The 14,973-nt window shown below is 39.6% G+C and overlaps 2 protein-coding genes across 4 annotated transcripts in view; one reads left to right on the top strand and one right to left on the bottom strand.

Moving 5' to 3' along the window:
- The window catches only part of etf1b (eukaryotic translation termination factor 1b), a 663,186-nt gene that overhangs the window by 555,108 nt on the left and 93,105 nt on the right, over positions 1–14,973 (top strand). The gene's annotated exons all lie outside the window — the stretch shown is intronic.
- adam17a (ADAM metallopeptidase domain 17a) lies at positions 19–13,819 on the bottom strand. Of its 2 annotated transcripts, none has more exons than XM_010780568.1 (19): positions 13,594–13,783; positions 13,155–13,287; positions 12,344–12,477; positions 11,955–12,043; positions 11,154–11,343; positions 9,577–9,707; positions 8,923–9,009; positions 7,789–7,911; positions 7,190–7,334; positions 6,770–6,858; positions 6,216–6,368; positions 5,072–5,271; positions 4,840–4,943; positions 4,618–4,752; positions 4,128–4,258; positions 3,913–3,991; positions 3,345–3,433; positions 3,151–3,210; positions 19–1,333 (listed from the first exon to the last, which is right to left on the bottom strand). In XM_010780568.1, the coding sequence occupies exons 1-19, from the start codon at positions 13,697–13,699 to the stop codon at positions 926–928; spliced, it is 2,586 nt and encodes an 861-aa protein (XP_010778870.1). In that variant the 5' UTR covers positions 13,700–13,783; the 3' UTR covers positions 19–925. The 2 variants fall into 2 exon arrangements, with proteins under 2 accessions (XP_010778870.1, XP_010778871.1); XM_010780569.1 differs by lacking the exon at positions 19–1,333 and adding an exon at positions 1,357–1,533 and having other exon boundaries at positions 13,594–13,819.

Genomic DNA, 14,973 nt, shown 5'->3' with positions numbered 1-14,973 from the left:
AAAAAAGAAAAGGAACTCAAGGGTTTACTTTTTATAGCATAGAAACATTAAGAATATATGACACACTACATCTGCTCGTTGTGTAACAGCTCAAATTAATCCAGGAGAGTAAATGTTAGCCACACTTTAGTTTTTCCCTTGAACTAGCTTTCAATAAGTATTTTTACAACATGTCTCACAGCAGGCTACAGTGGGGAGACAGCATAAAATAACAGATGCATTAAAAAAAACACAAATATCAATTGATCATCTCAGGAAGTTTCTTAAATCACTGAGTTCATGATTGTCAATATTCATGCCTCGTATACTGGAGCTCTTTGCAAAGACATAAGTTGGCTCAGAATGATGAGGCACAAATTCAGAAAAGGCACCATGTTGTTCCATGAAGACAATATGACTGTCAACAGCTGGACAAATACAAACTAATGGGTTCAAAGGGTTAAACTATAATCAAATATCTTTTGAAAAAGAGACCATCAAGGAAAGAGCACAGTAAGAACATATTTCATTTTCCAGTGATGTGAAAAATACTTCCAAGTGCAGTTTTGATGCAGTTAAAAAAAAAGCATTTTAAAGTCAAGTTGTGAGCACACTGAAATGTTTCATTTACGGTAAAATAACCACAGCTACATCATCAATATTATTTCACATCATTCACCTGTTGATCTGCTAGTGGGGCAAAAGGTTGCATTGCTTTGAAGACAGTACTAAATGCACATACATTAAGGAGACTGGTAACTGGTAACGTGATGTTTTTTTAAACTAACTGATCCACGAAAATAGCTCACCTTTTTTTAATTGCATATTCAACAAAAAGATAATTGAATGTGTTTGGGAAGCCGAACTGTGGCGGATATATTTCCACAGAGTAGGTTTCATCTGGCCAACCCTAAAAAATGTGGATGCTTTTAAACTAAAAGTGCTCTCAGCACTCTGTCTCTTTTGTGTCAATGCAGTCCTGCCTCTTGAGGCGCCTCCGGTCCCGGCTTTGCGGGTTCTGATCGGTCAGATCCTCGTAGGAGGATTTCGTAGCCGACGAGGAGGCTCCTGCGGTTGTGAAATCGTCCGACAGGCCCTCCTCTCCCAGGTGAGAGCCGCTGCTGGTGTCCTCCTGGATTGTGGCCATCCGCGGCCCCCCGGCGCTGTCCGGGATGGAGCCGGAGTTCAGGTCGGGGGCCTGGGTACTGGTGCTGACCCCGGGAGAGGCCCCAGCCGGGCTCTGCTGCTGAGGCGGGGGGGGCAGGGAGGAGGGCGCGGTCCGGCCGGCGGAGAAGAAGGGAGGTTTGACGATGCGCACGGACGCCGACTCGAGATTGTTCAGCATTTCTTGACTCTGCAGAGCGAGAACAACATGTGAGACCAAAACACAACAAATCTGACTGTCTCCGACTGAGGAGGGATCCATTCCCTTTTTACTCCATTCTACTTATATCTTCATCACATTATAGTTAATAATCAGAACTCTAAAGCTTTTAAATTATACTTACAAATAATGTACTAATAGCCATCAGCCATCTCCACCCACAACACCCCCTTTCAAAGTGGGAATGAGTAAAAAGAAACATTTCTCACAGTGGACATTTTGTGTTGTCAATCAAAGGTTTAACTAATATTAATAATGGCTGCAGTCCATCCACACTGTGCATGCTGGCTCACTTTAAGGACTACCTGTCACACCTAAGTGGAATTTTGCCATCATTAATGTCATTAGTTGCTGCTTTGCTTTTCCTGTCAAAATGTCTGCCATGAAAAACGTCTATAGAGGAATGTACCCTCAGTCTCCACAAGTTCCCAATCAGAACACATTGTACACAGCCAGTAAAATAAAATAACGAATAACAAACACCCTCTCTTGGAGCTTTGAACAGCAGCAGATACAAACTTAAAAAACGCACACGGCATCCGATTTCACAAAACACAACCAAGGTGCAACCTGTTCATTCCTCTCGATGTTTGAATACTCCTAAAAATGCAATCTTGCTTTCTTGAGGTAATTTCTGATCAGATAAGACTCTGCTGTGTGGACAACATTAAAACTATCCAGTCATATTAGCTTAGCTTCAGTTTGAGCCTCTCAAAGACGCAGGAAACGTGCAAACAGATCAGTGATTACATCAAGGAGTAAGTGACTGCAGGAGTATCCCAAACGTGGGCAGCTGACCATGCATCATCATGGACTCCATGGCAACGCAACACCAAGCCAGACGCACTCACCTATGGCGGGAGCCCTACTACAAACTTCCACCATCTGCTGCAGTTCCAATGAGAATGAAAAGGGCCAAGGCAAAGAGTCAACGGGTCAACGGAGCTGGAACCTGACAGTGAGGCTGACTGATGGATTCTGAATCCATGTGTGGTCTGCTCTCACCACGTGCTTTCAACACTCAGACTAAACATCAGTTATCTCAGGACTGTCTTGGGAATGGTGTTACGAAAATCTTTAGAAGGCTAAATGTTAATTAGTATCTTTCTATCTTTGTTCTTGTCCGATATCTTTCTCACGAGAGCTTTTTTAACTCAATCACATCATGTACTGATTGTAAACATTTGTTTTACAGGGCCTTTAAAAGAAAATTAATCAAAGAAGATTATTTTTTAAGAAGGGTTGCAAAGGCCAGTTGTGTAGCTCATAATAAAATATTCTTCATTTTTCATGTTTTTTTTACACTTTTAAAAAAACAGTCAAATTCAAGAAGTAAGCCCCCCTTATTATTTTATTTATTTTGTACCTTTATTTATTACAATACACATTTTATTGCTGTTTTTGTTGTTTACTTAAAGTAATCTTAATGTGTTTAGTTTTGGATCAAGTCTGTAATAACGGTTAAATTGTATAATTAATCTCAAATAATGGTTGAACATGGTTTAGCGCCAATTTACTTTTATTTATTTGTTTACCTACACTGAGAGAGGCTTTGTATAATTTCATTGTGCTTTGAGTCTAACACAGAAAAAAGATGTTTCTGATTTTTAATGGCGACAGAGATTCAGAAAAAAAAGAGTAACTCAACCTGAACAATCAGCCTTCAGACTCCCCTCTCCCTCCCTTATTAATGATGTCAGCATGTGGGATTGTATTAGTTAAGTTAGTGTGGCAGCAAGGCAAGTGCACATGATCCTATTTGGGCAATTAAGAGAGGAGAAACCTACGCTTGGAGGGTAGTAAAGGGACTTCGTGTTATCCTCATACTGCTGGTCAAGACGTTTGTCCTGCGGAAAAAGACCACAAAAGACTGTCAACATTTGACTAAGTAAAAAATTGCATAATAGTATAATGATAATGATGATTGAAAAATTAAAGACTGCTGGAAATTAATAAAAATCCATGAGCAGCAGATTCTTACCACACAGTGAACGAGGATACTGAGAGGAATCCAGAAGACTAGTGAAAACACCACGACGGAACCCACGATGTTATCAGCCAGGAACTTTCCTGATGGGGTTCAGGGGGATAGAAGGAACAAAAGAAAGGTAAGACTCATAGTCATCCAAAAGAAGATAATGACTTTTCAAATCCTTATGTCTGCTTTATTAGGGCTGTACAGAATGGTGTGCAGCATCATTCATCATGTTGACAAAATAATTATAAAAACAGCATTTATTTTTGTCCAAAAGTCAAAATCTATTAAACAAAGCTGTAGTCAATTTGATCTCACAAAGTATTCTGCTTAATCCACATTTGTTGTTGTTTTTCCTAACAAAAACAACATATTTGAGCTTGTTTGCCATGCACATAAAGGGGTACACTCTGACAAGTTGTATTTATTAAAAATAGATGTTTTTCATTATTTTAATACATTCTGATGGCAGACACTTCTTCCGAAACCTCAAAAAGAAAACATGAACTACATTTTGTAAAAACCCTACATTTGACACATTCTCATGGTTAGTGGTCTGTTGTAACAAACTTACCAAATGTGTTGATGTCCAGCTTGTCGATAAAATCCCACAACCTCTCGATCACGTCCTGCACCTGCTTCATGCACTTTCCCTGTATTCAAACAAAAAGCTAAAACATATATCATTCATTCAAGGCTTTTCAGAGCTGGACAGTAATAGGAACTAAGCACAAATAAGTAAACATGGTAGAATCAGCTGATGGACAAAGAAGAGGTTTGGTGACTCACGCTCCCGTCACAGAAGCCCACGGTGCACGGTTTCCCTTTGCGCAGGAAAAGGAGACTAGTATTGGACTGGATGAAGGGGGCGCAGGCGCCATCGCTCCCTCTGCAGCACACTTTACAGGAGTCCTCCGTCTCTGCAAACAGAAAACGTTGAAATAGTTATAATAACTTTATCCTGCATTAACAGTGGCAGTGCACACATTACATCCAGTCATTCAGACCTGTAAACAATCTTTAAAAATCCTATCCTATATCTGGATGCAAACTAAACAAAAGGTTGTTTAATTGTTTGGCTTGTAGGACTTTCACATCTTCTAATGTTTTTATGTATTTCAGAATTGAACAAATATTTCCCCAAGGTATGATTTCAATTTATTTATTTCAAATGTCTTGATGTTTCATGTCAAACTCTGGGACCCCCATGATCACTAGGACTCTGCTGTTCCATTGGCCCACCATTTGACATCGATCCACTTGTGACAGCAGCTCTCACCGTTGCAGGCGCAGGACTGAAGGTTCTGCATGGCCTCACAGAAAGGGTTGCACTCTCCATTGAGACAGCGACCGTTGTCAACACACACCATTTTGTCTTCAGCGTTTGCAGGAGGGGGGCATTGACTGCTGTTGCCTAATAGGTGAAAGGAAGGTAGAGAGGTGTAAATGTATAAAAAAACGTTGGCGCAGTTCTTGTGTTAGACCAGCAGGAGGCGCTCACCAGTGCAGGAGGATATGCCTTTACAGGTCGCATTAATGGGTTCCTGGCATGTTATTCCTGCATGCTTAAACTTGCAGCCGCTACAGCAAGGGCTGTTTCTGTCACTGTGGAGAGAACAGACACGTGGGAATGTGTGTGTGCCTTAAACTAGAAGCATCTGAAGTTCAATTAATCAAATGTTGTGAGCTTTTAGACTTTTAGTAGAAATGCATCTGTGATTTGGACCTCATACCTGCACTTTGCCCCACTTTTGAATTTGCAGTCAGCTGAGCAGCAGCGGTCGTCGTTGAGGTGGAGCAGCCCGGGGTCGCACTCCTCCCCTTCCTCCACTCTGGAGTTCCCACACACCTTGCTGTTCCTCTCCTTGAAGCACACTGGGGCCTTGAAACGTAACGTCTTCCCTACGGAGGCCTTGCTGCAGTTGGAGAAGCGCTTCATGAGGGAAGGAGAAGTAAACGAGGGTTAGATAGTGAGTGGGAGTGTTGGAAAGAAGATGTGGCAAAGGACTGCTAAAAGTGGAAAAATTAAAACAACAACATGTAAATTAGGGCTGTGTGATACGGAGAAAATGTATTATGATTTGGAATATTTTCGACCAAATGCCTCAATATGGATATTGCAACATTGTTGCAGGCTTCACTATTGGTGCTTTCACATGATATTTTCACAATTAGATTCTTGATAAATAACCAGTAATGTGGATATAATGCCTAAGTAGCTAAAGGTACATAATAGAAAAAGCTTCAACAGTCAGTGGGTTCAAAAAACTGTTCTGTAAAGTAGCTTTAAAAAGCAGGAAAAAACAGATACGCTATCAGAAATCTAAGAAAGTATCTAGTCTTATATCACAACATTGGTATAATATCGATATATTTCACAACCCTCATGCAAATCTCTGTCAAATAAATAGCTGCAAGGATAAAATGTCAGTGAAAAATGTTTGATTCTTCTTTGGATAAGTAAGAATGAAGTTACAGCCCCATCAACAGTTTTACTATATTTGTATGCCTTTTTAAAAGATGCATACTGATGTGGTCCAAGATTTCTTGTTTGTTGTTTATGTGCAGGAAAATCCCATTTGATAAACAGCAGCATTTTAAACACTTAACTTCAGCATCATCATGCACGTTAGTTTCTAAGGCTGATGTCGGGGGAGGTTCAGTATATTCACTGTCATGTTTTACAGGAACAACTGTGACTCACATTTATCCAACACTGAATATTCAGCATCTCAGATTCCCACATCATGTCTCATTACGCAGCTTGAACTCAGTGTTTACTCACAACTGTCTGCATAGTTTGTTATATAGCAGATGGTTATGCTCCTGCTGTATCCTTCTGTATGTCGAAGTTTGATTTGAACATTTTACGAGTACCTTGTTGTTGACATGGTCTCCGCTCACAGCGATCGGGTACATGACGAACTTCCCGCCGTGGTCGTCGCTGGGAGCGCAGTGTGGGATGTTGTCAGGATCGTGTTCCGCTCCAAAGTTATGGCCGAGTTCGTGAGTCGTCACTAGATCTGCTTCCTGAAGGGAGTCAACATATAGTTTACAACTGTATTAAATCAGGAATAAATGGCACAAAAACTGCAGGACAAAAAAACATGTCTTATAGCACATTCTCCCATTTATAACATGTATTGCTGTCAAAGAACATACGTATTATAATAGAGGTTACAATATCACAAAATTACTCCAAGCTCTTGTTATGGTAAAAAAGTAACTTCGAACTGTGCAAGAAACTGATAACCGAGGTGCCAAAATGCAAGTGTTAACATCTTCACTCAGACCACCCACACACATATAGTATGCGTCTCCTCTGCTTAGAGCCGACACTGCATGACATGTTGCATAAAATCCTGCTAAAACCGTGAGCACCCAGTTACTAGCCTTGCGCGAGATAATGATTGAAAACGAGGAATACAAACCTTTGTTAGGATGGTTTTGCCGTAGTTCTTGGTGCTGGTCAGGCCTGTGTTGAGGTAACTGGGCTTTACAGAGTTAGACGGGTAGTATGCTACAAGAAGAAAAATCAGAGCTTGATGTCAGTATCCGGTTTGCTGTACAAAAAAACCCATGGCTCCACTAGTCTGTTTTCCCACACTTGCGTGTAATTTGTGTCGTTACTGTGGTGAGACAACACAAACAGATCAGCAGCTTAATAAAACTTCACATGATTGTGGGAGGTTGTCATTGAAAGGGCAACATAGATGGTCTGTAAACATGATAAACAATTGCTCTGAGATCGATCCATGGCATACTGCATTGACCACATACTGGTGATGTTTTACATGAGACACACAGCACACAAAATGAAGCCGTTCTGCCATGATGGGATGTGTCCTTACGTTTCGGGCAGAGGCCGCCCAGGGCCTGAGGTTTGGAGGGGGCCACGTAGGCCAGCCCCAGGGTTCCCTCGTCGAAATCCTGGTAGGTGAACAGGTGGGCCAGACACACAGTGGAGGCGTTGTCAGCGATGTCCGAGCTGAATTGCTAAAAAAGGGACAACATTTAAAATATTATCTTCCATTTGTTTAAGTTATTTTTACTCCCTGTCTCACACAAGCAGTCTCAACACTGTAAGACGTTCTCTTTTGTATACGTTTTATGACATTGACTTTATGAACTTATTAAGACAAGGACATTAACATTTCGAATTTCAACTATTTGAGATAGCATTACTCTAAACATGTATCAAACCTAATCCAGATGTATTAACAAAAGGATGAACTACTTCAAAATCTAAATATTTGAACCGAGCAGGACATTTCACCAGTCAATTGTTTTTCCAAATGATCTCGAACATATCTTTGATATTTGTACACTTACATTTCTTCTAAAATGAATATCCCCATATCATATTCAGTCCCAAAGTTTTGAGTGATCCACTGTATTTCCCCAACCTCTCCTCTCCTAATGTACACTTTGTCTAGGTCTCCTTTTTTACCTCCAGAAGTCTCTTCACGTCCCAAACCACCTTTTCTTTCTCAGGACTGTTCTTCATGTTATAGTGGAGCCAGCGGGCGTTGTGCTCGGGGGGGGGCTTTGTAGGCTCCTTGTTAATGATGATCTGAGAGAGGTAACCGAAGACACCATTTTTGAAAAATTCATCAAGCTGATACAAAGCCTTAAAACAAATCTCAGTGAACTGGCTCATGATCATCGTTCTGGGAAACTCACGAGTCAAGACTCCGAGATGCATAACACACATTAGATATATTTTGCCCCTAAAGTCAGAGATAAATTATAATTTGTTTAACTTTGTCTTATCTTTCAAAATTGCAGTATGGACTAATGAAATATCCAAATGGCAGAAGGGCAGAAGGGCAGTATATGGTAAATATCTGAGGTAAATATGAGGGTGCTGCAGAGAAGTCTTGGCCTACATACTGTAGGTATTTTACAGACTTAGTTGTCCCCTTGTTTGGTACAGACCCTCTTACAAATATATATCACACCATGATTGCTTCATCAAATATTTCAAAGATAGTGTGAAGATCATTCCCTCAGTTTCAGTCAAAACAATCGCAATTATTAATAATAATAATGATAATAATAATAATAATAACAACAACTATGTAACTCTAAATCAGTCATTCAGCATCATGTTTTGTGGCTTGCAGTTGAAGCCTTCTTTATAGGTATTGGAATCTACCAACCTAACCCTAACCCCCTAACCTAACCCTAACCCTAACCCTAACCCTAACCACCCTAACCCTAACCTAACCCTAACCCCCTAACCTAACCCTAACCCCCTAACCCTAACCATTACAAGTGTTTCTTGAAATGCATGGTTGGAAAATAACTGAGCAGCTAAATGAATGCATAGCTTTAAGATGAGCAAACCCGGGACTCACAATACGAGATACAGAGTCTCCATTCATTCCCAAAGCCAGTGGAACAAATTAAATACCCCGGAGGGCAAACACAAAGGCGTTCAGTTCCTCCTTAGAAATGCTGTTCTCAAACACACTGATGTCAGTTAGCAGGGATGTCTGATGCTAAAACGCCACAAATTGCTCCACAAGTTAGGCGTGAAATTATATTAAAATGCAGTTCATCATCACACACAAACACACACCTGATGGATCTGGACCCCATAGCCTATAAATTCATGATCCCAGGTTGTGTTCCTATAAATGTCATCAACTCGATCAATCAGCTCAATCTGGAGTGAGAGATGGGGAAAAAACACAAAGCTTTTTTTAACATTAAGACATATTTAAACATCACAAAAACAATTAATTTTGATTTTACAAATGCAATGCAAGTCTCGATTATTTGAAATCCAGACCGACTGAAAACCTTTCTGCTGTCATTTATGAAATCAAATAATTCAATATCTAACACTGCACTGTTGCTCTTTTTTTTATTTGACTGTCTTATTGTAGTCAAATGTTTTATTTTTGTAGCTATTTAACAACGGTTTTACTTGGATTAAAGCACCTATTGTTTTGGGTTTCTTTTGCGCTTTGTCTCAATGTTTTAGTTGTTTAATGTGAAGCAGTTTGAATTGCTATATTGCTGAATTGTGTGATGCAAAATAAACTTGCCTTGAATATATTCACATGTATAATCGACATGCTGATCATATATTAGTGCATTGGATTTAAAACTAAACTGTTGAAATAAAAAACATACATTAACCTCATAATACCCTATGGATGCAGGTTCAATCTTTACATGGTGAATTATCTCTGGAATATTATTGGTACATAGCATCATGGAAACAGACCAGGTAGTTGAGAGTGACGCTCTCTTGTCCGCGGCCCATGCTTTCAAAGAAGCGGTAATCTGCGACCAGCAGCAGGGGGCAGGTGTTCTTCTTGTGATCGTGAGCCTGTCTCTTCTCTCTGTGGAGGAAGCCTGAAGAAGCACCAGCGGCACAAAGAGAGACAGAAGGAGTAGATAAAGGAAAATGGTCACAGGCGGACAAAAAGCAAAAGAACAAAGTAGTGCTAATGTTCATTAAGCATTGTCATATTGAGGTGCAGCAACAGTCGAGGGAAACTAATGTAGGAAAGGAAGTTAAACAATGAGGCCATGCTCCAGTATTACATTGTTAATTGCCCTCATTTTCACAATTAGCAGCACATATTCTTTTTAGTTCGCATGTGAACTGATTAAACGCTGCTTCTGTTCTTTCGAGCAAGAATAAATCCAGTTAGAGCTAACTGTTTTTTTCTTCTATACATCAATTTTATGTTCAATCTGAAAGCACATTGTTTCGTATTATAATGAAGATGTTGATTGCACAATGTAAAGGCTGTAGAGCAGTGAACCTGTGGGCGGTTAGGTCCTTATAGACAGAGTTGTATAGCTAAGCCAGTTTTGGTCTATGTAGTTTACATTTACATAAACAACTGAGTAACGGTCTACAAGCCTCGCTATAATTACGCAATTGTGTCAGCCAGAAAATTAAGGCTTGATTTACAGCATAACAAAATCAGCTAAGAGTTAGTTGACTAAGAATTACTACTTACAAAACTGACCCATCTAGTGGACAAAATAAAAAGCCTAATTTGTGTTTGCAGTATAGGCCTCGATGTATAGATACAATATGGCCGTGCAAAACATTGTGACACAGGGCTTTATAGACTCTACAGAGTTGCCTCATAAACCTTAAGTCTTAAAACAATGAGTAGTTGAAGATTGACAGAAATGGAAAAACAGGAAGAGATCCCATTTGAGCATTACATCATACACTGTTCAGAAGTGTGGGGGTGCGCTGCCCTGTGTGGTGGGAGACTGGTGACGACTCGGAGGCATCTGATTGGGCAGCAGAGCCTGCATGAATTTGAATGCCTCCTCCATAAGAACCTTCACCTCACATCATATCCCCGATGAGTACTTTCAACCAGCAGCCAGTGAGAGGTGTTCGATTTCTCCTCTGGCACATTATCAAGGCTATATGCTTTACATTTCCAAAGCAGCACAAAGGAATCAAAAGGCATCTGGCTGTTACATAATACCCACTTGTCAGCAGTGTGTATGTGAATGGCTTAGGCTAGGTTTTACAGATAAAAAGGCTTCTATTAAAGTGACTGTTACAGACACCTAACACCCACCTCTCTTGTCTCACCATTACAGCCATCTCCTTTCTTCTCTCTATCCTAAACATGCGTTATTCTTTTACTTTTGTATCTACTCTTAACTAACCACAAACAAGAGCGCAGAGCAGATCAACTTTTTTTTTTTTATCTCCAACCCTGTACTTACCCTTTCTTTCTCTTCCACATTCCTGCTACAAATAGCACCACACACATTTGCAGGCATCGACAGCTTAGTGAGGAAAGCAGAAGCTGAGCTCACCCTTTTCCTGGTCCACCTCCTCCTGTCCATCCCAACTCCTCCTGGCAGTCTGTGGCAGCAGATCGTTAGCCTCTGCGTGGACGTAGCCACACACTTTTGGAGAGGCGATGCGGCTCAGATTCTTGATGTCGTCCGTACGATAAACCAGCAACCTGCCATCAGCTGGGGAATCTGTAAACCTCCAAAGGGGCTGGAAGTCCAGAGAAAAACAGGTGGAACTTGAGAACAAAAGCAAATGGATTGATGTGAAATTCTCAGCATGAGATAAACTGGGCTACAAGGCATAAAAGCTGCCTTCCTCTTTCACTTTCGAATCTTTAACATATTTGGCATAAGCTAGAGGTGGAGTTTGGATGGGCAAATCAGAAATAACTTCAAACTACTATCATGGGCATCGTTGTTAAAATGATCAGAGACAGAAAGCCCAAGTTATTATACCAATATAACAAATTATCACTGGTATATCCAAAAGGCAATCACAGAGTATGGCACTACCATGACTAGTCTTTTTTATGCTGAGAAGCAATATCATCTAACGGCATAAACACCAAAAGCATCCCAAATTTTGAGTACAGCAAAAGCACCATGTTCTTTTTTGTTTTCTTAGCGTAAAGCATACAATTGCACTTGGTAATGCTGAAAAGGCCATCACAGTCCTCAACAGTGTGGCCTCTCTACTGTCAAACTAAGTCAAATGATAAAATGGCTTAGGGTTAAGTGTATTCAAAAAAAATGGGTCAGTAGTACCCTCTCTACTCTGACTCTACACATAAAAACGATTATGTTACAGTCAGTTCTTACCTCTACGTTGTACTCGACTTCATCAGTAAGAATGTGAGCAGAAAACTCATCTCCTTCTATGTGTGCCTGCACACGGGAATTCTCCTCCCCTGGAAACACAGAACAAATCAAGCTTTAATTAAACGATTGACATGTGCAAACTAAATCCAGTAATGTAAAAAGGCGCACTGATCAATTAAATGACCAAGCAGTATTTACATCAGCCCAACATTATATGTATTGCTGATATAATATGGCAAATAGTGCCATTTAATTAGTCATCATTTCTCAGATTAAAGTTTTTCTCCTGCACATGCAAAAAAACTTGCCTTGGAAATCCAAATTAGGGTAAAAAACTGTATTTAAAATGAAACATTGGTGAATCCCTTATGCCGGATGTTTTTACTCACCAACAACATGTCCAGTGAAATAGTTCTGAAGATGAACATCGTACTTTTCCTCCCTCCCATGTTCATCAACAAACACAGCTTTAAAGTCCTCGGTGAAAAGGTGTATGTTCGTGGTCAGGTAAAGCTTGAAATTTCTAAAAAAGAAAGGAAGAAAACAAAGCTTATATACATTAACCTGAACATGAACATGATTGCTGCTTCAAAAAGTACTTTTGTTAGGATAATATCTCTTCATTCGATCATATGTCATAGTCTGACCAATGATGTTTAAAATGCAGTGGTATAAAGTAACTAAGTAAGTACATTAACTCAAGTACTGTACTTAAATACAATTGTACTTCCACCCCACTAATATTCAGAGGTAAATAGTGTACTTATACTTATATAAGTTACTTTTCAGATTTGGATTTATAGTGTGAAATATAGAGAATACTTAAATAAGACGTAAAACTAGTTACACCTAGAGTAACATTCACAAGCTACCCTACTGCATATAAAGTTATTAAAACTAGTTCCACCTTTACCAGCTTTGATATACACATGTATGCATCAATAATTATAATCAAAACACTTGCATTTAGAACTGTGAGTACATTTTTATGCTAATACTTTTGTACTTTTACTTGAGTAACATTTTGAATGCAGAACTGTTACTTTTAATAGAGTATTCCTACAGTCTGGTACTTGAGTACTCCGAGTAGTTCTCCCACCTCTGTTAAAATGTGAACTTATTCTGTATCATTACTCCAAAGTACACAACAGCTGTTCTCTGAGTAGGGCTTCTGTCAGAGACATGAGGGGGCTGCTGTACCTGTGCAGGGCTCTGAAGCTCACCAGACGCTCCAGGTGGGACTGGGTTTGGACGTCCCTCTTTCTTACTGAGTGCAGCTGGAGGCCTGACAATGGCAACACCTCAAAATCTGACAGGATGGAGCTCAGAGCATCTGGAAGACATGGAGAGACGACAATGGTCATCCAGGACCAAGAAGAAACTGCGTGTGTTCATTCAAATCACCAGATACTACACATACTGCAATCTGGAGCTGACAATCCGCTCCCAGCCTGATGAAGATCTGGTTTTATTTAGCAAGTATACAGGACTCATCGCCTAAGCATTACACTGTAATTGATACTGGTTGATAATTACAGTAAATACTAATTACATAGATAGTTAGAAAGCACATAGTTCATAAAACAGAAAACCTGAACATTCTAGCTAATGTTAGCCTGAGTTAGCTTGCGTTACTCACCGTACTCCGGGTTTTCTTCGTGATTCTCCTCCGTAATAACTCTCGACTTAATAGCACAGTTGACCCAGCAAGGAGCCAGAAAGGCAATGAACAGTATGCTCTTCATTTTCACTCAATTCAGCCAGCTATGCTAGTGCTGTCATTGTCAAAAGTTGCTCGGTTTGTCTGGACAGCTAGCTAGCTGAGATACCCGGAAATGCACCGAGTGGAAAACATCCGCTTTTAGATTTCACCACCCGCGAGGAAGCGTTGACGAGACACACAGGTAGTTTATTCATGACAAAGGCGCAAAAAGTACTCATATATCTGTATTTCAGTAGTAACAAATCACACTCTTAAAATACTGTTACAAGTAAAAGTCTGGCATTTAAAATATTTGTTGTAAAAGTACAAAAATATTAGCATAGAAATGGGCTGGAAGAAGTACTCAGAGCTTGTACTTGAGTAAAAGTAGAAGTACCATAGAGTAGGAATACTCACTTTGTACAGTAAATACTCTTTACAAGTAAAAGTCCTGCATTCAAAATGTTACTCAAGTAAAAGTAGAAAACTATTAGCATAAACAAGTACTGAAAGTACAAAAAGTAGAATTACTCATTATGCAGATTGGTCCATTTCAGAATAATATGTTTTAATTATAATTATTGATGCATTAAAGCAGGGGTGTCCAAACTTTTTTCGCAGAATATACGAAGGGTTGGGCCGCTCACTAGAGGTACATTGCCTCATAAGTTCAGTTATAACTTCTAAGTTAGCAAAATCAATCAAATGTAGGTCAATGATGCTTGTGAGTGTTGGCAGCTCATCCCTTAAAACAGAAGCCTCAGATTGATTATAATAAGGAGAAATAGGAAGGGTATATTTCAAGCTTGTTATGTAAATAAGTCATTGGGCTTTTTTCTTATCAACTAATAAGATATGTTAGAAAAAGTTTCCAACTTTAATTGACTGAATTTATTTGAAAAGTGGTCTTAACACATGAATACTACTGTGTAATATATTTTTACATTTATATTTAAGAAGTACAATGTAAGACAAGCACAAGTTTCATTTGTGGGCCATATTCCATTATACTTTTGGAATTTGCTGAGGGCCGATTCAAAATGGAGCGTGGGCCGCATTTGGACACCCCTGCATTAAATTGTTATCAAAGCTGGTAAAGGTGCAGCTAGTGTTAATTCTTTTTTATTCTGCAGGGTAACTTGTGAACTTACTCCAGGTGTAAATTGGATTTAAATGTTGATACTATTTCACATCATTAATCCAAATCTGTAAAGTAACTAAAGGTATCAAATAATTGTAGTGGAGTAGAAGTAGAAAGTAGCACAAAATTGAATTCAAGCACAGTACTTGAGTAAATCTACTTAGTTACTTTACACC

Source organism: Notothenia coriiceps, unplaced genomic scaffold (genome assembly GCF_000735185.1).
Source record: "Notothenia coriiceps isolate Sejong01 unplaced genomic scaffold, NC01 NC01_scaffold00022019, whole genome shotgun sequence".
NCBI lineage: Eukaryota > Metazoa > Chordata > Actinopteri > Perciformes > Nototheniidae > Notothenia > Notothenia coriiceps.
Note: the sequence above shows the minus strand (reverse complement) of the source record. Positions and strands in the feature narration are given on the sequence as shown.